This window comes from Falco punctatus (assembly GCF_963210335.1).
Source record: "Falco punctatus genome assembly, chromosome: 4".
NCBI lineage: Eukaryota > Metazoa > Chordata > Aves > Falconiformes > Falconidae > Falco > Falco punctatus.
In genome coordinates, this window is record NC_137583.1 from 11493391 (window position 1) to 11519425 (window position 26035).

Here is a 26035-nt window from a genome sequence, read left to right on the forward strand (position 1 = left end):
CTTAGCAACAACTAAAACCAGCAGTATGTTATCAACATTATTCTTATATTAAATCCAAAACACAGCACTGTACCAGCTACTAGGAAGATTAACTCTATCCCAGCCAAAACCAGGACATCCCGAAACAAGAGCATCACATGAACTGCAGAAAAGGAACATGTGAAATAGAAACGTGTCATACAGAACATTCTTATCCAATCACCACCTAATTTCAATTCCCTCCTAAAACTCAACACAAAATAGTCCAGAGGGGGACCCTGTGTTTTGTTTTATTTTTGCAAAGATTTGTATGTTTCTTTGCATTCAGACTAAACTAACTGGTGTTGCTTTGCATTGACTCAAGGGCAAACTGGGCATTTATTTCAGTCTTAATAGGCATTTATTTCAATCCTTTACCAAACATACATACTTCCAAGTTTCCCCTTACAATCCTCTCTCCTGTGGTTTTGTTTTGAGTGTTTGTGGTATACCTGCATATTCCTCATTCCCTGAAGACTTCTAATTACTGTCAACTAATCTCCACAAGGAGGATCAGTGTCTTCAACTAGGCAAAGAAAATACCACATGAATAATACCCATATTTCAAAACTGAACTGATTTATAATAGCACACTTTTTTTTCTCTAAGCCACCACTGAACTTGTTGCAGTCTTATGTACTAGGTGTGGCACATCAGACAAAAAGCTTTTCCAGGGATGGTTAGCATAAAAATTTATTGGAATGCATTATATAATGAATACAATATTAAGAAAAAGCAACTACAACATAGTAACTGAAATTAAAACTGAAGTGGTTTAGACTAATACTGAGAAAGAGCAGAAAAACTTCAAGAGGTTCTGAAACCTCACAAAAACCTGAAACGACAGACTTCTGAATCTTTTTCAGTACCTCTCTTCTCTGTTGAAGGAGAAAAAAAAAAAAAGAAGTCTGTACATTTAACAGGGTCATTGCTTCCAATGAGTTAATCTGTTCTCATGGATGATCTCTGCCACCTAAACTGAACAAGGAGTACGGCCATCTACACCATTCTTTTGCAGAATCTATTACACACCCTATACACAGAATATATCTTAAAAATAGGTTGCCTAGCCAGAAGACAGGTCAACTACTAAATCTAACTTGCACAAAGGCCTGAATTTAAGTCTACAATTTAAGTACTTAAAGATGTATTAGCTACAGCGACTGTTTAAAAGGCTACTTCACCTTTCCTTGTGATTTCCGAAGTGTGAAACGTTTATTCTCAATTATTTATTCATTAGAGGAGAAAGAAAGAGAAGCCAACTGCATTTTACAGCATACGCTTTCAAGCTAATCTTTAGAACCATGAAGAGCCTGGGAGTTTGTAGTTTTCATTTCAGACAGTTGCAAATGAAAATCTGTACCTAGGCATTCGTATCATGTTCATCACAGTGCTATCTGGGCAGCTTACATAATTACATTATTCCAGCTGATATTGTAAATATTGGCTCTCTCTAGTATTACTTTTTCTTTCATTTCAAACTGCATCAGCTATTATAATACAAAGTTATGGGAATACTCTAGTGATGTATCTTACATACAGTTTCCACAACACATTATTGTCACAGGCATACAACAGCAGATTTGTGCAGCTCATCACCTCAACGTTTTAAGAGCAAAGTCAATTCTCATAATTTTCATAGTGGTAAAAAAATAAAATTTAGAGTTTTATAAATGGGGCCATCTCAGGAACAAACACTACAAGACATGAAATCCAGAGGACTTGCTATGGCGTCTCAGTAATACTTCAAGAAAGTACTGTGGTAAGAGACTAATTACGGATTCCTGGGCATTATGTACTAGTCCATTTTCTTCTGTCTTTTGGTCAAGTTTAGAAGTTTATCTTAAACAGTCTTGGTTAAATAACATTTTCAATATTCACATGCTTTTTTTGCCAGCGCCCAGATCTGAGCAGAACTTTGTAATATGCAAGCCATGGCTTAGTTAATGTAGCACTTGCTGAATTGTTCTGCTTCTTAAAAGCCTGATCAAAAGAGGAATTTTACTGTATATGGATGACCAAGGAAGAACAAAATGTGACATTCCCTTCCTTCACCCCGGTTACTGAAATTTTGCCAAAGCCTCCAGCACTTGAACTTCAATATTTAAAACATGATAGTTGCTCACTATCCTAACTAAGACTACTCGTACTAAAGTTACATTCACAGCAGGAATGCAATGCAAAAGCTATGTTTACCATATAGGAGGCTACCTTTCCAATTACTATTCAAGCATTCCACTAAGATTCCTGCTCAAACGGTATGTGTACGTGCATGTGGGTCTGTTTTCAATTGAATTGAGAACAATTTTACCTGATAAATTAAAAGAAATAAAAATAAAGTTAATGGCCTGGCAGCAGCAATGCTTAAGCAAACAAGTTATGCAAACACAAACCAGCCATCCTTTGCTTTAAAAAGTTACCATAAAATTTAAACAAAAAGGCATCTGGATGAAAGTTTGTGATTACTATAGCAATGTCCATTAACTTACGTTTCAAACTACTCTTGAACCTTAGGGTACACAAACCCAAGAACACAACGCTTAATCACTGCAGCAACTGCTTGACAGGAAATATGTTACCCTACTAAGCCCCAGGACAACATCCATGTTTTTGTTCAGTTGCATCCCAGTCATGGCTCAAGTCGTCTTCAGATTTTTCTCCTCTTGTACACAGCTTACAGGACTATTGCTTAGAGCACCCACTTTACACGGCTCCTGTGCTCCTCTTCAAACTATAAATGCAAGACACGTAGCCTTAGGAAAACAATAGCTGGCATATTCTGTGGAGGAGGTATCGGAACTGACTTATTCATCTTCAGAAACTGCCCCTGAGAGGATAACACCACTCAATGTTTATCAGGTCTTGCTCTTTCTCCCATCAGACCCACTCTAGCTTCAGCCTATGGTAACAACTTTAAAAATGCCACCTCAAGGTTTCTCATCTGACCTTGACTGATGGTGGTTTCAAGCAGCAGAGGTTTCAAGCCAAGATGTACTCGAGGGGAAGGGAAGTACACACAAGCACATTGTTACTCAAGATTGCAACAGCTGAGAAAAAGGAGGGAGAAAAGTTTTTGCAGCCTGTGACATAAGTGGAAAAGATGAGTCACTTTGAAGAGCAAATGTTGAGACTAGAAAAGAAGCTAAAGATGGAAATAGGCAGGAAAAAGTAGAATAAGCAGATGAGGGAAGTTAAAGCAATAGAGAAATCTGAATATCAGGTATCATCTTAATAGCTTATTAGATGTTTGATTTCCTTTTCAACTTTCCTTTGGAGTTGCAAACCTACATATTTATCCTTAACTACACTGCCCTACTGAAGCCAAATGGCTCATAAATGTAACATACAAGAACACATTCCATGTGTCCAGCTGTAGCACTTTTGTACTGGGACACCAAGCTTTTCCATCAGATGCAGCAACCCAGTACGTTGGTAATTCCAAAAGAGCTACAGAATACTGAGCACCATAGACTACACGTGGAAGTCACATCGTCCAGCAGCCTACACTACTCACGAGAGCACACTAACGTGGCATGCTAATGGTGACTATGCCTACATATACGTAGAAGAGTGCACACAGTCACTAATGAAACTATTACACTTCAGCTCCAAAACCAACCTCAGAACAATTCTACCTGTATAAGTTTCTTGTTAGTCCACTGGTTCCCTGTTCTTCACCTCAGTTTCCTTCCCACCTTGTATTTCTGTAACAACTTTCTTCAGCTTTTCTAACAGTTCTCATGAGACAAATTATTTTTTACTGAAATCTGGACAGGAAAAACATAGTTTGATTTATCTAAGAAAAAACAGTCATTGTATCAAACAAAATTGTGATTTTTACCTCACACAGTATTCATCTACTCAGAGTTAAGACAATCCTATATTTATTTCTCATCTTGTATCCCCACTGAACAACACACCAGTTCTTAGGCAATAACAACTCTGCACTCGTTAACTATTAAGGCATAATTACCTGCATGTCAATAGCACAAATACACACTTCGAATTATCTCGTGCATTAACTACAACCAGTCAACACCGCAGATAACCCTGAACAAGCAATCAGTACCACGCAAACCCTGCAGAAGTTAAAGTCTACCTTGGCGAACAGCACAGTTTCCAGCAGTGCTGCACTTCTATGTGGAGCCTGGATGCCCAAAGTCATTTAAAGATAGTTTAAGTGGATGGAGGCCATGTAGAAGTTACACACAAATCTCTTCCTTTTCAGATCCACTGAAGGAAGAAACTTGGATATTTTGGACAAATTTTCTCATCCATTAGAAGGCAATCTGTACCCCAACTGTTTCTAGCTGGAAGGGACCACAGGGTACATCTAGACCTCCAAAAAAAGCTGCAGATTAATTTTAGTATTTGAAGAGTTAACTGGCCAGCACTGACTAGGCCACTTTTCTGCCTACAGAGATCACATTAGACACACAAGTTCCAAAAATACAGTGTATGGTTTAGATTAGCACTGCTCAGGTTGGCTGCTCTCCCCTGGCTTCCTTCCCTTCTGCTCTGACCAAGTATAAAAAATTTAAAATCCCTATGATATATAACCAGCTCCCTTCCTATTATGTATTATCCCTGGTCCTGAAGAAAACAAACCTTAACACACAAAGTACTTTATCTTGCTCCCTCTTATTACTGTATCTACATGATACTTAAAAAAATTGCAAGTGATAAGAACTAAACCACTGTACTTCAGTAACAGGTAGTGAAAGAATTGCAACATACAAATCTCCTCCTGACCATTTTTATTCCTGAACCTTTTAAAAGTCTAAAGTTAACTAGAAATACATTTTTTTTAAATACAAAATTAAAATAGATTCTGTTCTTTGGGGTCTTGGGTTCTGTGATGGGGGTTTTGGGGGGTTTTTTGTTTGTTTGCTGGTGGTTTTTTGAAGACACAGTGTTGGTTTGTTGTTTGTTTTTTTTTTTTAAATGTGTACTAAAACAAAAATAAAAAGCAAATCAAAAAAACACACAGTAAAGTTACAAACCCATACATTGAAAATGAGGGAAATTATCTTTAGAAAGAGCTCAGCATCTGCTACTCTTATTCTCTCAAGAGATCAAGCCCAAAAAGACTTGAGAAGTTTTTACTGCCAGATCTAAATTTCATTCCACAGGCACTGGATCAGGTCTTTAATCCTTTACTTAACCACAAAGAACTGTGCTGAGGAGTTTAATTCTTCCAAAACAACTGATAATATCCCAAATGTTGAAAGCGGAGTACTTTCCAGTATAAGCCAAATCCTGCATGTTTTGCTTTTAAGTAAATGCCACAGCAGATGCAAAACCAGTAGGATTCACACTTGTTTTCTAGGAAAGGAGAAAATCTCCAAAAAACACAACTGTGCTTTAGAAGTGGCAGACAATTACAGAAACACTTTAATACTTGTACTGAATTAAACCGCATGTATAAAATTAAGTGTATATGTTTGATTTATTGATTTAGGATTTAAGATTCTTGTACTTTATCACCCACATATTTTAATATGCATTATGAACTGCCTTTTCACGATTTTAATCAGTAACATCTAATTGATTCTTCCCCTAACCCAGTTTTCTGAACCGCCCTTCTTCAAAGCATTTCAATGAAACGAAGATGTTCAAGGCCAACCAGACTTCATCCCCAGCAGAGGAACCATAGCATTTTATATCTACTGTTACATGGCTCATTGTTGGATAAGCCACAAAGACACACATACTGTTATATAGCTGTTTATATCTACATTGGGCAAGAAAAATTCAAGGAGCATTGGAAAAAACAGTATTCAGACATACTCTCACAAAATTTTGCAAGGGTTCTATCTATTTGAAGTGCAAAAACAATCAAGATATCCTGAAATTTGGAAGGGGTATATTATGAGGTCCAAATAACTCAAAACGATAGTGGTGAAAATTAAAGATTTCACCATGGAAGTCCACATACAAGTGTCTTTGTGATCCAATTCACTGGGGTTTGATCCAACTTCTTCCGAGATTTAAATGTTCTCTGGCAAGACTTAGCCGTGCAACTGTGCAAGAAGTCCTTAAATACACTGAAGTAAGTTCTTAATACATTTATATACTAAAGCTCACTGCTCAGAGGTCTTGGGACATCAGATAGGCTGAAGTACTCGTGGGCAAAAGCAGATATATCTGTTATGATTTGAACAGTTACAGTGGTTTGAAGGAAAAAGTCTTGCAAATCCTGTTTGGGTTATTCTATCAGACACTGGAGACCTTTTTTGTTGGATGAGCCATAAAAACTACAGAATGTTTGTCAAAAAACAGACCAAGGTTATCTAGCCAACAAAGCAGCTTAAAGAAAACCAATAATCTATCTCTTTTCCTAAGGTGGAAGTATATGAAGCCATGAAGCTCCTTGGTGTCACACTTACAAAATGATACTTCTTAAAAGTTCATGAAGTCAACATAATTTGACAGCAAATAGGCCCTTGCCAAGCCAGAAACCACTGCTGGTTTAAACTGACAGTCTCATTTACTAGGAGAATTGAATAGATAAACAGAAGCAAGTTTCTTATATTTTTCATATTTGATGTCTCTGGTGTCCTCTTGAAAGTATATCAGAGTACTGGAACACCTGGATGACTACTCTCCCACTGCAAGAGAAGCGTTTCATAAATACGCCTGCAACTTGAGATTGAAATGCTCAACACTAATAGTGGCAATTGTCTACTGCAAACCTGAGGGATGGTGAAGGTTGGAGCTGGTATGACTGTTCCTCTTCTTTAATGATTACAGCTCAACCACACCTAGCAGACAAAGAAATCTGACAGTGTCTAAAGAAACATCTCCCCAGGTCAGTCCAATGGTCAGGTGTGCACACGATTTATTACACAAGAAATAACTTCGTACTATATTACACCAGATCCACTATTCAGCTTCACCACACAGCAAAAATTCCCACATGATCCCTACATAAAAATATCAACATAACCATTTAACAATAACACAGCTACTCAGCATTTAAGGTGCTCATGAACTTCTGACAAAAAGCAGTACAAACTGGCAGCATACTGTACTTTTATACAGGCTCCAGTAAAGCTACTACCCACCACCAGCCATTCAGCTTGCATCAACTTGCTCTAACATCTGTCAGTAACCACACCAAACAGAACAAATAGGAACCTGACTATAAAGCAAGAAGAAAAGTTTCTACTTTTTACAAGTTCTGAAAAAAAAACACCCAGCAGTGGTCTTTGTACCTGGCTGCCACATAGACACTTTGTGGCTGCTGTACACCTGCAGCACTTGATCACAGTTAAGGCAACGCTGAGTCAATACTTTAATGATGACCAGATTTATATCCTTTAACCATGCACATCTACCTCTGCCTCCTTACTCAATTCAGACTTGACCTCTTCTATGATCTTTCACAACTCTTAAGACAGAAAGAGTAATTTTTATTAACCGACCTGGAACATTTTCTGTGCCCTAAAGTATCTTTAAAGGAATATCGGTGCGTTACCATCTGCTTTACCCAATCTTCCAGTATTTCTAATGTGCTTGCAGCTGTGCAATCCAAAGTTAGAATCACTAACACTGGGCAGAAGGAAGACACCATACAACAATCCACATTACTCTTCACATAAGGATTTTTTTTTGTTGTTGTTTTAAGACAACCAATGGTAAGAACAAAAGTCCTGGTTCTTGCCTGGGTTTTTTGCCCTCTAAGTAGCCGCTGTTCTTAAGCTACTAAGGTTTTTTTTCCTTCACCTGGATAAGGCAGGCAAAGATACTTTCCCATACTGAAAAAAAATCTTTCCTTTTTCAATTAAAGTATGCTATACAAAGACATAGCAGCACAGAATTTGACATTCATGCTCACTTAAACTAAATTCACTACACAAAATATACTTAGACAAATATTTTGAAGTGATTACCACCAATCCTATCAGTAGAATAAAATTAATTTTATTTTTAAAAAATCCTTACTATTCAAACCCCAGGAACTTCCACAAAGCAGAAATAAAAATGTCACGAGTTGTTACAGTTTATAAACTGGAAGACTGTAGACATTGAAAGACCACTGAAATAATCTTAAAGGACATTCAGAATTCTGCCAACACTATGTTTTTGCTGCAGAAATCCTAGGTTCATGCTCTTCAAGGTGGATTTCAAGTGCTAGTGAGCAAATATTACTAACTCAATTGGATAGTGAACTGTTTGCTGTGTCAAAGCTTTTTGCCAAACATACACGTATAATTTTTCTTTTTGCTATATGCATAATCAACCCCAGATGGCAATTTACATAGGCAACTGCATAAAGGAATCCAAGCACTGCTGGTGCTCTCAGCCTCAATCAGAGCAAGCATGGGCGTTTGAGAATGTCACTGTTTATTTTTAATTGCTGTGTCCCTCCTTTGTGCAGGTTCAAGCGGTCAAAGATGTCGAAGTCCATTAGTAGAACTGGAAGGTGATGCCACTTCATTTGGTGAGAGGGTTCTTCAAATTTAAAAAGCAGCTGGTTTGTAATGTCCCTAAATGCCCAGTGGGCACCAGCTGTCAATCTCAGTTACCACAGGGTCAGGGCAAAAAAAGGTCAGATAGAGTCATAAACCACAACGTGTTGTGAAATGTGCTTCCTCCATTACCTTGTAGGCCTGAGAAAGGTTTGACCTTCTATAGGTATCCTAACCCAACTCTGCATGATGCTAGCAGGGGTAAGTACAACACACAACTCAAACTTACAAAAGTTGCTTCCTTTTACTGTGCCTTGGTTTCCATAGCTGCACAATACAAACATGAATATTCACAAGCTGCAGTGGCAAAAAGCAAAATGCAAAACTCTGCCCACCACTATTACCACTCAGAGAATGGACGCATCTTTTACTTCACACAAGACAGCAGAAGGATTAAATCATCAACAGCAATTGAAAATATCTAAAACTGTGAGGGATGCTGTTAATGCCATAAAGACCAAGGAAACTGGCTTCTCTTTGTCAATCACCTGTTTATCTACTAATTTGCCTTTCACTTCACTGCTCCCCCAGTCACTTGGGAATAAAGCATCTTTTAAAATCCCACTCACAACCTTTCCTATTGTCCTTTTAAACCATTTGCAATATGCAACTTATTCACTGTACTTTTGTCGTTTTCCCCTTTATACTTTATACAGATTCTCAAAGAGCAGACTAATTCCTAAACATATTTCTCCACAACGTTCTTGGACTATACATGAAGAGCTGAACAGTCATTTCCAGATATAATCTAGTTACACATTCTTTCTTTAAAAGAAATAATTACACTGATCTGTCTCACCCCCATCTCTCAGTGCACAAAGCTACAGGAAGTTTAGCCGGTGCTATGCCAAACAAAGTAGCTAACTAGCTATGTCAGGCCCCCACTGGGCAGGAGCCATCACTCAGCACTCACTAGCCTCGTACTCCTAACTACTTGCCCCTCCTTGGACTCCTTGTGTAGGCAGGCCCAGGACAGCAAGCAGAACCTAACAGAAATGGGAAGGAACACTGGCAAGGCGAAAGCAGGAGAGGCTGAAACCAGAGCTACAATCCCAGCAAAGCATATTCCCTGCAGGAACTACAAGTGTGACTCCCAGAACGCGCTGCATGCTGCAAATGAGAATATAGGCAGTGAGGAACTCCACTGGGAAAGCAGACACGATGCGGTACATGTGCAGATCCCTTTTATTCAAAGGACAGTATAATATAAACTAGACAGCCACAGGTATCGCAGAAGAGGCTGACCAAAAGTTAGTTGACAGCTATCAGCAAAATAATTCAGGTGAAACCGGAATACCTCACTTAATCCTTCACTTGCCCATAAAGTACAGGCAAAAGTGAGAAAGCAGAATGTTCACTCAGAAGAATAAGGTCCTTATAGTAATACAATTTGAGGATAACACTGACAGCACCAAAAGGGTCCCATCCAGGTTCCTTCAGCCAAAAGTTGCCTACTTTCAGAATGTAACCAGCTGCGTCCACTTTAAGTGGCAGCTGCAGACCGTTCCACAAGTCTTGACTCATTTTGGACAATTAATAAAGAGGGAGAGTCAGAGCAGTTCAAATCAGCATTTGTGATATAGGCTTTGCCTGTTCCAAGCATAAAGTCACCTTGTTTTCTTTTAAAGGATGAATATATTTTAAAGAAATAAAATAGCAACAACCATTAAGCAGTTCATAGGCCACTGAAAGGCCTCTTGACTTTCTACAGGCTCTCCAAAAAGCCCAGCAGCAGCAAGCCACCTACTGCATCCCAGCAGTTCTCCCAGAACATGCTGACATCAATTAAAGCCCTAGCAATCAAAGAGAATGTGCATCAAGCATTTCAATGTGTTCTCCTTGTTATTTCCTTCAGTTCCAGACATCTCAGGAAGCCTACCTCCTCAGATTCTTTTGCAAGCCTTCTCACTGCAGCATGTCCCAAATTAATGTCATGTCACTCAAACCTTGTTCAGTCCTTGGGCACATCTTGGATACACGCCCACCTTGCTTTTCTGAATTTGAAAGTCTAACATGCTAATTCAGGTCAGTCTTCTCTCTTCTTCAACTAAAACTGAGCAGGTAACTTTACTGGCTGCCTTATTTAAAAATCTCTGTCTCTTCCTATTATAAGGTGGCTTATAGTAGAACACACAAAAAAAGAAAATAATTGAATAATTTCCAATTGGAAGAGAACACTCCCTTCTTTGTTGAGTGTCTTTATCAGGAAAACTGGGGGGAGTGAAAATGAGAGACTCACCTTCAGGGCAGGAATCTCCACATTGTCACCAAGGCTAACAGAGCCAGAAAGAACAGTCCCTGTCATCACTGTGCCTTGACCCTTGATAGAGAAACAGTGGTCAACTGCCATAAGGAAGTTTCCTGAGGGGTCTCTTGATGGCAGGTAAGCCTGGGACTTCAGGACCTGGGGAGGGGGAAGAGAAAAAAAAAAAAATAAACTACAGGTAAAAGCTGCATCATGCCTGGGTGAAAAGTCATGACAGCCATACAGCAAAAGGCAGGCAAGCGGATGATTGATTGAACAAGCTTGCAGTTTTACTGATTTCAGGCATCTCCCAATGAGCTCAGAACGTACCAATGTCAAATTAACTGTGTGCACCATAGGAGACGCACACTTAGCAGGAACAGTTCGATTTTCTGCCTTAGAAAGATTTGGCGCTGCACATTTAGCTTGGTTAGCAAAACTGCATTGGCGATAAAGTTGCTGCCAAACTCAATATAAACACTGCAGCAAAGCAAAGAGAAAAAAATATCCTGCAAGCCCCCCCCTTCCTTTTCTTTTTCCTCTCTCAAAAGCACAATTTTACAGTGCATTTTGCTACTTCAGCTTTTTTGGATTTTGTGAAAATGAACTTGTACACAGATATTAGTGTCCCATAAAGCCCATCCTTGCCTCCCTTTCTGAAAAACTACTATACTATGTTAAGTTTTCAAAGTCAACTTCCCCTTCAGATTTCTGTTAACACTTCTTGGAAGATCAAACCACTAAGAAAAACAGCTACATGAGTACCATTTTCTAGGGAAATTATCCAAGTTTAGGATTTCTGTTTTGCTGACAAATATGATGTTTCTTAAAAATGTATTATCATCATAGACAGAAGACCTTATTTATAAAAATGCAGTCAGGTACCCAACAGTATTTCAGAGGAAGCGGTTCACCCATCTCAAATCACTTTTGATCTCTGCGTCTGTTATAACATCAGCATATAAACTTGGCACTGCCTTTAATGTCTGCTTTAAGGTCAGAAACAGCAGATTAAGCCCAAGTTGTAATGACAGAACAACAGAGAGTGTCACTTATCAAGGACAGAAAGGATAATACCTTGAAGCCCAATGGCAGGACTCAACATTTGCCAGCTCTTCTAATATTAGGTCTTAGTTGACAGAAACAGCTGCAACATGGGTATTTTCTTCAAAGGTTTTTAACGCAGGGGAACGTCCCTGTGCATCTACCCAGAACCAGATGAAGACAGAACTAAGGACTTGCCCACCTCCACTTCTCTAGACATTGCTGTGGGCAGCCTCACTCTTGCTAAGTCTATTCTAAGGCCATACCCACATCACACCAGCATGTCCATCGCAGGCCACACATACCTGGGAGGCAGTGCGACATTCAGCACAGAGCAGCTACGTAGAACATCCTGCCTCTGTACAAGCCAGGCTGCACTGGGCCAGACATCCCTAGATTTTTGACAACCAGTGCTGCACCCTAACTTCATCAATCTACAAATATTTTAAACCTGGCAGCATCCAAAGCATCCAAATCAGACCTTGAGAAGTCTGCAAAGAATGATGCCTTTCTTTTATGGCTACTTTCTGCTGTCCGCAAATAACAATGGCAACTCCTCCAGGGCAAAGATGCTACTTTTCCCTAAAGCTTATTCACAGAAAGGGTGACAAGTCTACTACAAGCTAAAAATAGCTGTTTGAGAGCAATTTAAAGTGTCCGGCCCTTCACAGTACGAGATTCATGCCATATAACTTACTGTATAACTTATGAAAACCTGAGAATTTATCCCCACCTCCAAAAAAACCCCAAACTCACACACCCAAATACACTGCTGGAACTAAGGATACCTGTGAAGCATCAGTTTGCTTAAAGTTTTCTCTTGTTCATATGGGTCTGATATGTTAGTTATACAATCATGTATAGGGTTTTTCCAGGCCCTACCTCATTCAAGACACAGGGTAAATCCAGGCCATTCTTTTCTCTTTTGCAGATGTGCAAGGCATGCAGTAAGCAAGGCAGAGTATCACAGAGAAAGATGGTTTCATCAGGAAGGCAGGTGGTACTCCTCTAGAGAATGAATTCTACGCTTGCTTATGCCAGAACTCCCATGTATCACTATTCTCTTAAAAATGAAACTTTTCACAGGTAATCATCAGCTAAATGCCTCAGACTGTCCAAACAGAAACCCCAAATCTTAACAGAAGTGCCAAGCGCTCACAATTGCTATCAAAATTAGCACGTACTATGATCTGAACACAAGCATGTCCCAAAAGAGTTCCTAGTTTCCTTAAATTTGGCAACCAAAATTAGTAAACTCAGTGGACTTAGCCCCTTTGTGCCTCAGCTTCCCAATCTGAATATAGATTAAAGTCACCTCTACACTTCCTGTAGGTCTTTTGGAAGTAAATTAACTGTTTGCCAAGTGTTCAAGACCACAGTGATGTGTGCCAAAGAAAAGTCCAGGAGGAAATTAATTACTTTGAATGCACAGCAGCACTTGAATGGATTCATGAGGCCACCCAGAGAACGAGAATTAAAACAAACTACAGACTACCTGCTCACTATTTGAGCCCAGTCCATCCTGTGCAAGGAATAACGTAAGGGTTGTTCAGAATAAAGAATCATGCACTTAAACACTGGAGGATAACAAACACACAAAGGAAGGAGACAGTTCCCAACATGTAACTTTTCAGTGCCTGACTTCATACCTTTACTGTTTTCTTAACTGTGGTACAATTATAAAACAACACCTACCAAGGATTTGGCAGAATTTTAACGCTATTTAATTCATTATGCTTTGTAATTCTTTACAAATTTAAAACCAATTTCACCACATGTGATAGCTGTTTCTTAAGACAGCTGTTCAAAGGCATTGAAGCCTAATAGCTGAAAAAGGAGATCCACTTTTGGGGCATGCAACCTCAAGTCCTCCATTCACTGGAAGGGAATCCCTAAAGAAAACTGACGTAATGCAGGAGTTCCTCAGCTCTAGATACTAATACAGTGTACTCCAAAAGACTTAAAGAAAAGTTCCATCACATTTTATGTTATTGTTATGTTCTTCAGCAGGTACCTCAATTAATTCAGAAACACCTAGTGGGTTCTCAGACTCTGGGGCTTCTGGTCCACCGGGCTTTGCTGCAACAGCAACAACAGGACACCCACAGAACCTGAAAGAGAGAAAGACGCCCACCATTAGACCACAGATCTCCATGCGTCAATGTAAAGTAGTTCCAGGCCCATCTGACAATGAAGGCAAGGAAAACAAAGCCTCCCTCAAATTCAGATTTATCCGCTCTTTCACCCATGGTGAAAAACTGACAATTTTTTCTTGAATTATCAGCATCTGTGCTGCAGGACTTCACTACGAAATCTCCAATCCTGTTTAATATTACTTCTGATTCAAGTCTGTGGCAGACAAAAGCAAGATCTTCAGTTTATTTCAGAAGCAAGGGCCTGTTACCTAGTTCTACTGCAGTGGCTTTGCATTCAAGTCATTTTATTTGGAGACTAGCACCATTTTCAGCTTTCATTAAAGCAATTATAATCCTAGCTGTAGAGTCATAACCTTCAAAACAGGAGCCAAACGCAAGATGACACATGATATCTACCTGAGTCTACAGGCAGACAGCAAGATCTGCAGACAGATCTAAATCTACTGAATCAAAGTTCATGAAACTCACAAATCTCAAACATGCAAAGGTTCAGAGAAGTACTTCCACAGCTAACCTGAGTTTAGTGTTGTCTGACAACAAATTTTACTCAAGTCCTTCGTATCCAGCAGCTTGTTTTACAAATTCATTCAGCAGACTCAACCTTTGCTCCCTAAAATGCAACCTAGTGTTTGAATCATCCGACAGCTTGTTTTGCCTATGTTTTGGAAAGGGAAGTTAAGACTATAAAGTCAAATTAGTACTGCATTTTTTTTAAAAGTCAGGACAAATCATGTAAAATAGATATATTAAGGCAATGGAATAGTATCAATAACAATGACGTTATTAGTTCTCATAGATACTCGACTCTTATGCAACAGATTCAGATGAAAAGTAATTATCATGGTCATCCTTTTTACACCCAACCCCTAGAGACTTTATCTCAATACGGGAGTGAACTGGAAGATAGAGGCAGTGCCTTGATATTACTTTAAAAAAAAAAAAAAAAAAAAAAAAAAAAAAAAAAAGAAGTTGCATTTTACAGAGGGAGCTCATTTAGTCAAGCATATAAGGTATTTTCTTTGTTTACATGACCTAAGTCTGAGGCATCTAGGGACAAGGTGTAATAAAAATGTGCACTGAATTTCTGTTATTAGCCATTAAAATTATGGAAACTTACTATCATACAAGTACTTTAGGGCACTGTATTGGACTAAATAGAAATTTATGCTGAACCAGGTGCTTTACTCCTTTTCCCACATACCAGAACAAACTGGAATAATCATATACTGCCTTTGGAGGCATGTCTAAACGTGATTCAGCCCTACTAAAACTCTTTCTCCATCACATGATTTATTGTCAGCAGAGCTTAGACCCTGCTGGACAAAGATAAAAGCTGGCATGTGCAAAAAAAAATAGGAAAAAAATAGAAATTCTATTCATAGGGACAGTTTGCTTTTACTTTTGGTATCAATCCATGGAACAAGCAAGTTTTGATTAGGTTAAATTTACAAGTGTCAAACTATTCAAATATATGACAGTTACTCTCCTCTGCTTATTTTTTTCACCTTCCATGAAATCTCCTGACAACACTACAATAATTTCCCCAGCATCAATGGCAACACCTACTCTACAGCTGCAACAGACTTCAGATTTGCTTACTGCTATGGAATTGTGCATGCATGCCTGTGTGTGTAGAGAAAAAATAATGAAGTACACTGGTCCTAGAAAATACCTCATTGCTGAGTGTTTGGGATCAGACGCAGCTGTCAAATGGTCTCAGCATACACCCTGCTAATAAGAGTAGTTTAGAAATACAAAACCAGTTAAAATCCATGTATTTGGAAATTCAAAGTCAAATGGGAAAGTGGCTGTTAAGAAGCAACACATGCCTGAGATACCGCAGGACAAGCGCTATACAATCAAGCCCAGGTCAGCAATGCTTTCAAAGCACCATAAAGCACAGACTGCATATGCAAAACCTCATTTTTTGTTATGAGAACACCACAGAAATCCAGTAAGAGCATTTCTATGATTCAGAGTTCAAATGAGCAATTAAAGCACTATGACAAAACCGTTTCTCTCCAGGTAGAATCACAGCTCTCGTGATCAGCAGATTCACATCCCTCTTTTAAAAAGGGGCCCAGGGGCAAGGACCTCACAGTTAGCACATCAACTGTTTCAAAAACTCACTCCCCCTTCAGTTTTGACAAAGTCTACTAGTTTTCAAGACATGCTGTAAATACCCATCTGTACTCCAGGATATAAAGAGAAGATTTAATTCAAACAGTGTAGATAAGTATTTCTGAACACCATCTTCCTTACAAAATTCTGTCTCCCTTTTACGAATATGCAACTAGAAAGGTCTTTTTTTCCCCCCAAAAAAATTCCAATATGATCTTGGACTAAACCAAGAATGAAGTACCACCTGCAGCAACAATTACTACCATTCAAGAAGAATAAACAAATTTAAAAAGGAGGACAAAATAAAACAGCAGTATTAAGCTAAACACTTAATCATTAAATTCTTGGTATAGATGAGAAAGATACAAAATAAGCGGTATTACTATTAATAGTCAATTCACATTCTACATATTAACCTTTCAAACAACCAACCAAATAAAATCATAAGTCATTGGATAATTATGTCTAAAGTTCTAACTTTACTCAGTGCTATCTCCATTGGGATTACCTATGAATTTGATCAACAAGCTCACAGCTACCAAAAAACTGTTGATCCAAAATGCTTTGATATACTTCAGGGGTCTCCTTTCTCCATCTGCCCTAAAACAAAGGGAAGCAACCTACAGAGAAAACCAAGCCACCCTGTATTTACTTGCTCTTAAATCAACAGTTGCCAGAGAGAACTGAAAGTTGTAGGATTCTAAGTTCACAAGAGAATTTAACTTTGTCTTGGTGATCGCTGTACCATTCCCAGCACAATGAATGGACCCAAGAACAACACAGGAGCTGGAAAGACACCAACATCTTCGTGGTCACTATTGTGAGAGTTGCATAGTCGAAAAGGGACAGTGCCTCTCAAATAAGGTAAGCAGGAACTGCCATATCCAACCAAGCTCTGGTTTTTTGGTCCCAGTGAAATTCTCTCTTCTGTACACTAAACTCTATTCTTTTGATTCTTCAAACCAAAATGTGACCTAATAGCTATATCCTCATATCTCTCTGGGCAAAGCAAGCTGTGCTTCAGTTTGTGTAACCACTAAATAAACAGCATGTCTGTATTGTATTATTGTATCTATCCACTTCTAATAGCCACATTTCCACTCACGAATCTCGTCACATTCGCTCATTAGGTACCTCAATTAACTGACCTAAAGAGGACTGACAAACATCATCCCAGCCAGAGTCACATTACTTTATATAAAATCCCACCTTTCTGCTTTCCCTAGTTGGGGAAATCACATTTTTCACCCTCAGTTAAGGAAAAGCCCTAACACACTCTTCCTTCTGGAAAGAAAAAGACTTGCAGAACACAACAGAAGTTGCAAGATCATAGACTGAAAACCCAACCAAACACCCAACAGGTCTTCACCTGGATATTCTGGCTTTGTTTTATCCAATCCTCCAAACCACAAGCAGCCCATTTAAGCTGAAAAGCTTAATCACAGGAAAGTATTTGTCTACATGTGAAATTTGCAGATGCAAATTCAAGACTGCATTTGAGTTTGTGATAATCTTTCCGCTCTCATCATCTTTGCTAGGTGTCTCAATGTGTTTAGAGGCATGTTGGAAGGGAAATATGGGAAGTGTTTTTGTTAAACATTTTATTACAAGTTAGCTGTTAATGTTCCTTTTAACTTACTTGGTATTTTCCAAGGTCTTCTGCATTTTCTTAGTCATCTTCTCAATGGCACTTTGTCTCTTCCCCTCTGGAAGGAGATCTATTTTGTTCAGAACTACCACCATCTTCTGGCAGGCAATTTGCCCAATTACCAAGCACTCTGCTGACTGCGTCTGCATCCCTTTTGTCACGTCTATTACAAGCATCATCAAATCAATAATCTGGGCACCTGGAGAAGAATTCATAGTCAATATTGCAGCAGCATACAAACATTAAGGATCATTTTCTCAAACAGTTTCCATAAAAATGGTCAGTATATGTACAAATTCCCAGGAATATGAACAAAACACAAGTCAAAATAAACATCAGTTTCAAACACAGCTGTGTTTGAAAATAAGACGTTGGGAACTTAAGCTATTACATGCTACCATGGGATCATAAAAAAACTACAGAAGCATGTGATAGTTTACATATTCCTCCATATTAATAGTTGAAGTTAAGGATATTACCACTGCATTTTTAATAAAAAAAAAAAAGAAAAAGAAGAAAAATTACCCTTGCAGCAACACAAGCATGATATTTGCCTCAATTCAAAAAGACAATCTAAGAAGCTAAGCAAGAATACAGCACAGCCAAAGAAACATACAACACCACAGGCAGTTGCACACTCTGAGCAACCCTTGTAAGAGCCAACTACATGCCACAACTACATCTGCAATTCCTCAGTCCCCACCTGCTTCCCACCATTTCTTATTTCACAGTTCAAAATTTGATAAAAGTGAAAACAAGATGACCACCACTAGAGGCAGGTTTATCCCAAGTCTCAATAAATATCTACAGTCCCTCAATATGAGGAAGAGATGATTTAAACTCTGCAATATATTATGACTCACTCCCAATTCAGATCTATGTAACCTGAATATAATACTTCACATACAGCCATAAACAGATCTGATTCTTAGATCTCTTCACGAAAAAATTCCTAAATTTTAGGCTGAAGTTACCTATCAGGCTTATAGATTACTTTTATTTTATTTTTCAAGGTGGTGTTGTCATGAACCCTTAATCCTTTGATTGAAGCAATCTGAATGTCATGGATTCAGGTTAGTTTTCAAGGAAGCTTCTGATGAATGTTCAACCTTCCACTAATTACATTCAAAATTTTCCTGTCTCACTCCTAGTAACTGAAATACTCCAAATACAAAAAAAAAGTGCAAGACTTTAACACTGACAAAATTTAAACATAAAACCCAAACAAAATTTGAAGCTAAAGCACCAGAAAGTTGTAAGTCAAAAACCATTTTGAAAGATGATCGAAGCTAGAGATCATGCAGAATTGCAGCATTCCGAATTTACGTACTTTTAATACTTGCCTTAAGCTTTTGACCAGAAGAACAAGAAATCAATACAACTGTTCCTTGTTCCTTTGCCCTCTCCAACCTTCCCTCCCTCCCACTTTTTTTTTTTTTCTTAAGCTTTTACAATGGCTATGACAACAGCTACCCTTGTTCATAATTCCCATGAACTCAGGATAGGAAATCATTCTGAGGTTGAAGTGCATGGGTGAATGAGTGGGTGGAAGCTACAACAAGGAAAAAAAAAAATGGTTACAAATGACTATTTTAAACCTAACAAAGCTTTCATCTTGTAATAATGAATGCTAAACCCTTCAGAGTGCTAGCTAGATAATTATGACCTTCCTAAAGCTACTGCAGATTTTCCACCAATCAAGTATCTCTCCATGAAAAGCTGAAGATAAGACTTTACATTTTCAAAAGTATTTTTTGTTTTCATTGTTTCAAGAATTGTATTCATTTAGAAGTTGCTTGAATTATAACACAAGCATCATCAAGGCTGTACAAAAAAGCTCAGACTTCACACCACCATACAGAAGTGCAGACCTAAAGGACAGGAGTCAATGGGAACAAACAGCGCGAAAGTAATTCAAGTGGGACAAAACATCTAGCAACCTGAATGCATGCACTTTTGTGAGTATATACAGCAGTTTTATAAACTTAATACGACATCCGTATTTTTTATTAAACTATACCACACAGTAATTCTTACTACACAGATAACATCCTTACAATGAATGGAAATTAATAACTAGAACCAAACCATCAAGTCAAATTGATTACTAATACTATAAAAAGTGCATCTAGTAGAACAAAAATGCTGCAGTTTTTTAGCTAACTGGTGTGACTACTAGAATACAGCAATCCTTATGCTCCAGAACAACCAGATCCAAATCTGGCTTTGAAAAGGGTGGTGGATAATATGCATTATATATCTCTCCCCTCCAAGAGGAGCCAAAACCTGCACTGAAACAGTTATACGCAGTTTCAGTACAAGGGCCACTTTATCTTGAAACACTAAATCAACTGCTTTGAATACATTTGTTACAAGTATTTTCTTTTTAATTGCTGTATTTATGAATCCAATAGCAAGACTTTAAAAAAGCCATAGAAATCAGCCGCCTAGTTGCTAGAAGGTCAAAAATGTCTACCTCAGGGCATTTCATAACAAAGGGAAGATGGACAGAAGAAAAATAACAGTCCATGGAAAAACTCCAGAAACACCAAAAAAAAAAATATCACAACACTCCAAACAAAAATATATTACAAGTCAAGGAAACAGCAGCATACCCGAGTTTGCAAATATGTGCCTCAGTACAACTACTGCGCCTCCTCTAAAGCCTTAACATGCTAACTGGCCACAGTGTAAGAGATGTTGCAAGACTGAACTGAAAGCACGGCAGGGGGAGAGCTGGCACCCAAGCATGGTGGGAAGCTGCTGCCCTTCAACTGTGGGGCAACCAAGGAAAAGATCAGGACAGCACTGACAAATATTTTAACTGCATTCTCCCCAGGGCATAAGGACGTTGTATACATGTCCACTCACACCTATCAAGACATGACTGCTCAAGTTTACAGGACCCTTGGGTAACAAGGCAAAAATGTAATGCTGAGATTTAGGTCCTCAACTCTCTTCTTTGAGCTGTTCAATGAGCCATCTTTAACAATTCACCTTCTTCCCAATCCCTCAATCTTCTCCTTAGACAGCTTTACATTTTTACTGTAGAACCCATTTCCTTAGCTACCCTTCATCTATGCATAACAGTTCATTAAATACTAAAATGAAATCATCTAGTGAAGTCAAAACAAAGTGCACAGAGATTCACAAATGTTACATTTCTGATCAGGAAAGTTGGCAGCTCACTTGTAATGAGGTGACAAAACGGTAATGCTACCCATCACCAGACATGGAACATCTCATTCAGTACACTTTTTCCTCATAGCATGTAAACAGTAATAGCAGACTCACGATGTGTTTAATTTCATATTCGCTATTTAATGGCACTTGTGAGCAATCAACTTGCTACCATGCTGGATTTCAGTCAACAAAAGGAAAAACATTCCTAAAGAATTTTCTACAGCAGAGCAAGATTTAACTAGGAAAGGTGAAATGAGGATGGATTGTAAGAGTATTCTTATATATATAATCTCATTACAAAGACCTTTTAATTAAGGGATAAAAATACTACAGCCATACCAAGCTGAGATGTCAATAAAACAACAAGAACAAAACAAGGTGACAATATCACTCAATAAACCTGCACTATCCAACCACAGAATACCTGCCATGGGCTCTCATGCGAAATGGAACACAGAAGAACTGAAACACATTGTTCACTTTTGCTCAGAAAAGGGGACAGGATACAGTCCTACACAGTTAAGAAGAGTGATATGGAAGAGATGAGTGTTCCTCAATCCCTCAACGCAGGCACACGGTTTGAAATTAATCTGAATGAAGCAGGCACATATGCAAAGGATCCATCTGCATATAAGGAAGCACAACAATCAAGAAAAATACTTCATCTGCATTGAAGCAGGTCATATAGAATCAATGACAAAGTTAAACTAAAGTATTCAAACAGTTTTCCCTATAGAAAAAACAGGTAGTGTAACCTTTTATTTGCTGTTTCATCTATGAAAGAGGTGTTCAAGAACATTCAGGAAGATAAAAGAGTCCTCCTGATGTGTGATTTCTCACTTGTCTGCAAAATGAAAGATCAACTGCTGGAGTATCCTTTGTGTGATGACATACAGCTCAGCCATAGCCCTGTAAAAAGCAAATGAAACAAACTAGTTGTCATCAGAAAACACAAGGGGGTGGGGAAAGATGGGAATTATATTGCAAGATAAGCAGCTAAACCACAGCTAAAACACAAAGTATATGGTCTGAGTGAAGAAAAACAAACAAGAAAGATAACACACGAACGCAGAGAATCTGGATGACAGCCAGATACAGGAAAAATGCAACTAGACCAACAGCACTGCATCACAGAGAAAAGACTGCAAGCAGCACCAGCAGCACTCATTTGTACCACAAAGGTGACAGGGAACACAGAACTCACAGAAATCAAGAAAAATAAAAGAAAAAGTCTAGCCCCTGCTTTGAATAATCACATCCAACCCATTCTTGCTTCTGAATTTTGGGGAGTATCTGATTATGAGCAGATGTCAGGAAAGAAATTTTTACTTTTTGCTCATGGGACTAGTTGAATCAGAGATATCATATATTAAGACAAGTTTCAAAAGCGCTGAAGGCAGCAACTCAGTTTCCCTAAACTGGCCATCAGCTCCATTTCTCCAAGGCAAGAGCAAAATGACACCACCGCATCACATCATTCAGAACTAGATCTCACTCTTGACCCTGAAAGAACTCGCCAGCTGCTGAGTACACCCAAAAAGACAAGATTACCCATAAGAATAGTATGCATTAAAAAAAAGTATGTATTGTCAAACTTTTGAACTTCAGGAAAAAGTTTATTGCATTTTCTGCATTTATGTTGTTTATTATATCTTCAAACCTTTACCAAAACAGGAAGGCCTATCCAGAGTTCTAGACAACCAGGTTGCAGACCTTCACCCCCTGCATTAAAGTGATTCCTTGTAAATGTGTTGAGTAGCATCATACCCATCTTTGATTTCCACACAGTTTATGTACGTAAAACAGACTTGATTTTGCTCACCGAAGCTGAAGTAAACACTCTGCAATGTTCACAAGCCACTGTCTCATATCCTTACACAAAAACATGCAATTGATAAAACCAGATCTGTTATACCAGTATTCACAAGGAAACACCCTGTGAGTACCCTATCTACAGGCTAAATTTAAAATCTGTAAAGCACTACAACTGCCATGTTTATTTTGGAACAGAACATTACATCTTAAATAACAAATCTCCTTCAACCTCAATCACAGAAGTTGTTGCAGTTCTGCATGTACATGAACTCAAAACACCTTCCGTTTGTACAACCTGTTGCATGCTTGTAAATCGTACACCCAAACTCCCAGACTGAGCTGTGTGTAAATGGAGCCATACAGCAAAGCACCACATTTACACGAAGTTAAAGAGAGCATAATTAGGTCTAGGGAAAAAAACTCCAAAACATTTCAGCCTCTCATATTACTTTATCAGTTCCAAAAGCTTATTACTATTTTACGTGCACTGTGCCCACTTTCAGAACCATTCAGTTATAAACTCCAGGCACTAAACCAGCTAGCAATTTCACCCTTACTGAAAAGGAGAAAGAACACCAAAGGCATTTTCAATAAATGCCCAGAATCTCAATTGTTTTCAACAAATGTAGGTCAAGAATATTAGAGCATTTACAGGTACTATTTTGACAAGCATAAATTTAGTATTGCATTAGATTCCCCATAATCCTTCAATATATGGCTGACTTGGCTCCATACAGTAAAACGTGGACTAGTAGAGGGAAGACAAGAAGCAGTCAAGTCCCTGTGTGAATGAGAGGGAGGTTTTCCATGCCACACGAGCACAGAATACAGGCACAGATTCTGACTCCTGTTTTCTTTAACCTACTGTGTCCTGTCCTGTTTGCAGTAATCATTTTAGCTGACTTTGCACAAACAGCACAACTTCTGTTCACAGGCACCGAAAGGAAGCAGAAAATGGAATTTGAAATGTAAAAGTAAAATAAATTGTGGGCCATGAGCTATAATTTGATTTCATGCTTTACAAGGAAATGAAAGAGGACTTCCTTAAACATACTTTTTTTTTTTTTAAATATGCTTTTTACCATGTTAGGATTTCCTCTAGTGCAGAAGAGAAAATAGGATTGTAGAAAATGTACCGTTCTCAAGTATCATTGCTACTCAGGGGCAAAGCTCTGTTTTAATGTGCACTTCCCATTCTGGGGAAGAGGAAATTCTTCAATTAATAAACCGGGTGGACTGAGGCGAGTTTTTAAGGTTTAATCAATTTCATCTGCACATAGGATAAAAAGACTGACTATTCTACCATTTTTGCCTCTCCTATTCCCCTTTCAAAAAAAATAATAAAATCAATGTTTTATTTTAAATTCTTTGAGGTTAGTATCTCCTGTCTCAGGAAATATTGTCTATATCACGCAGTGAGTATGAAACTTCCCCCTTCACAGCCCCCTCTGCTATTTTTTTTTTGTTTTGTTAAGAATCTTTATTCAGAAACAACTAAATTATTCTCTGCTTTCATATAGAGTAACACCTTGGGAGATGCTACAAGTCACACAGGATTTTGCTAGGTACTTTAGGGGAGGCATTGTGATGAATAAAGAAGATGTTTTACAGGATAGGAAATCTTCCAAAATTTAAACAGATATAGGAGGTGCAAAGGGGGAAAGAGACATACACACAACCGGAGCACATGAATTACACATGAAGAAACCCTCTGTAAAGCAATGCAAATCATCGATCAAAACTGATACCACAACTTTCATTAGGAAACACTTTGAAAAGAACAGGAACTCATGGAGTTCAAGTATCCCACCACCATTTCCCAAGCATGCCAATTCCCAAAGATTTCAGCAGCTGTAAGCCCAAACAGGGAGCTGTGCAGCTTCAAACTCTGGATAACCTGGAATACCTCTGACAGCGAGGGTCACACTGGCAACCCAGAAGAGTTCTTTCTGAAGGCATAGTAAAGCTTAGAATTATATGCATTATATTTGATTTCTGAACAGTAAAGAAACCGCTGGTTGCACAAATTCCCTTTAAATGAAAAACAGCCACTAAGGTCCTTCCTAAACTGCGAGCTACAAAGAGAAAGCAGGATGACCACAAGGGCATAATTCTAAGCCCATTTCTTATGTCAAATAACCTGTCTTTTACAGTTATTTATTTGTAATCCTGAGTTCAACTCAACTACAAACGGTAAGCGATGCAAAGAGATAATTGCTAATAAGGAATAAAGACCTCACAAAAGAACCCACTTGGCATATACTTTATAATTCATCTCCCAGATGAAAGTGTGCAATACTGTCCTGAAGAGGATAAAGGCAATGAAGGCCTCTACCCTCTCCTTTGTCAAGTCATCCAAGATCTTACTTGTTTGAATACGTTCTAACTATGCATCAGAAACAAGCCTGTGCTCTTCAAAGGGAGGAAATGCCTATAATGATTCGACTATGTCAAATAAGCTTGATTGGCCATGCTGACGTAGCATGAACAAAGCTGCTAAGGCCTCCACGAAGGTCACGCTAAGACAGACTGAGGCATATCTTCCAATAATTTATTATTACATGCTGATCTAGCTATTACAATATTGCACACAGGAATTAGATTATAATAATTTTTTTTTTTCTTACCGAGAAAAAAACACCCAAACAAACCTTACAGTGAAAACTCTTGCAAAAAAAGCATTGCAACACACTAAGAGAAAAGGTCATCAAGAGATCCTTTGTAAGACTTTACAGAATGTAAGGAGTCCCATGTTGCTTTTAGCTTCTTCGGAGAAGTGTTGTACACTGGGTCATCCACGAAGCCCTAAATGATTTTTGGGACACTTGATCTAGCTTAAAGGCGTTCACTTTCAGAAATGGCTGGCCCACTTTAAGGGGTAAAACCAGATGATTTCCAGAGGTAGTTTCCAACTTGAACTATTTTATGAGGAGACAATGCTATAGAGGGAAAACATTTCAGAGAAAAAACACAAACCATTAGAGTGTAGAACAAGACTTGCCCGTACACATTTTCTAGAGACACCTGGAGACTGTAGGCCCGAGTTATTGTTATGGGAAGGCAAGCTTCGGACAGAACAGCTACGCATATAGGCCAATTATTTTAAAGTCCGCTTTTTCCCCCCTGTCCAACTACGAAGCAAATAACGGTCTGAATAAGTTTTCTCACTGCATGCTTCTGGTTACAGTCTGAAACACAGTGAACTCTGTCGGACCCCTGTGCCAGGAGCAGCGCTGCGAGGGGAGCTGCAGGGTGCTCCAGCCCACAGCGGGCAAGCACAGGCACCCTGGGAGCTCAGATGGGGCACTCTGAAAATATGGGGAAAAAAAGG

At 38.6% G+C, this 26035-nt stretch overlaps 1 protein-coding gene across 2 annotated transcripts in view; it reads right to left on the bottom strand.

Moving 5' to 3' along the window:
- Nucleotides 1-26035, bottom strand: part of EEFSEC (eukaryotic elongation factor, selenocysteine-tRNA specific) — a 245654-nt gene that overhangs the window by 192345 nt on the left and 27274 nt on the right. For both annotated transcript variants that reach the window (XM_080385408.1, XM_080385409.1), the window contains exons 2-4: nt 17698-17905; nt 13796-13892; nt 10732-10896 (exon numbers count right to left, since the gene is read on the bottom strand). In XM_080385408.1, the coding sequence (XP_080241534.1) occupies nt 10732-10896; nt 13796-13892; nt 17698-17905 (470 nt within the window). The remainder of the gene's footprint in view (nt 1-10731; nt 10897-13795; nt 13893-17697; nt 17906-26035) is intronic.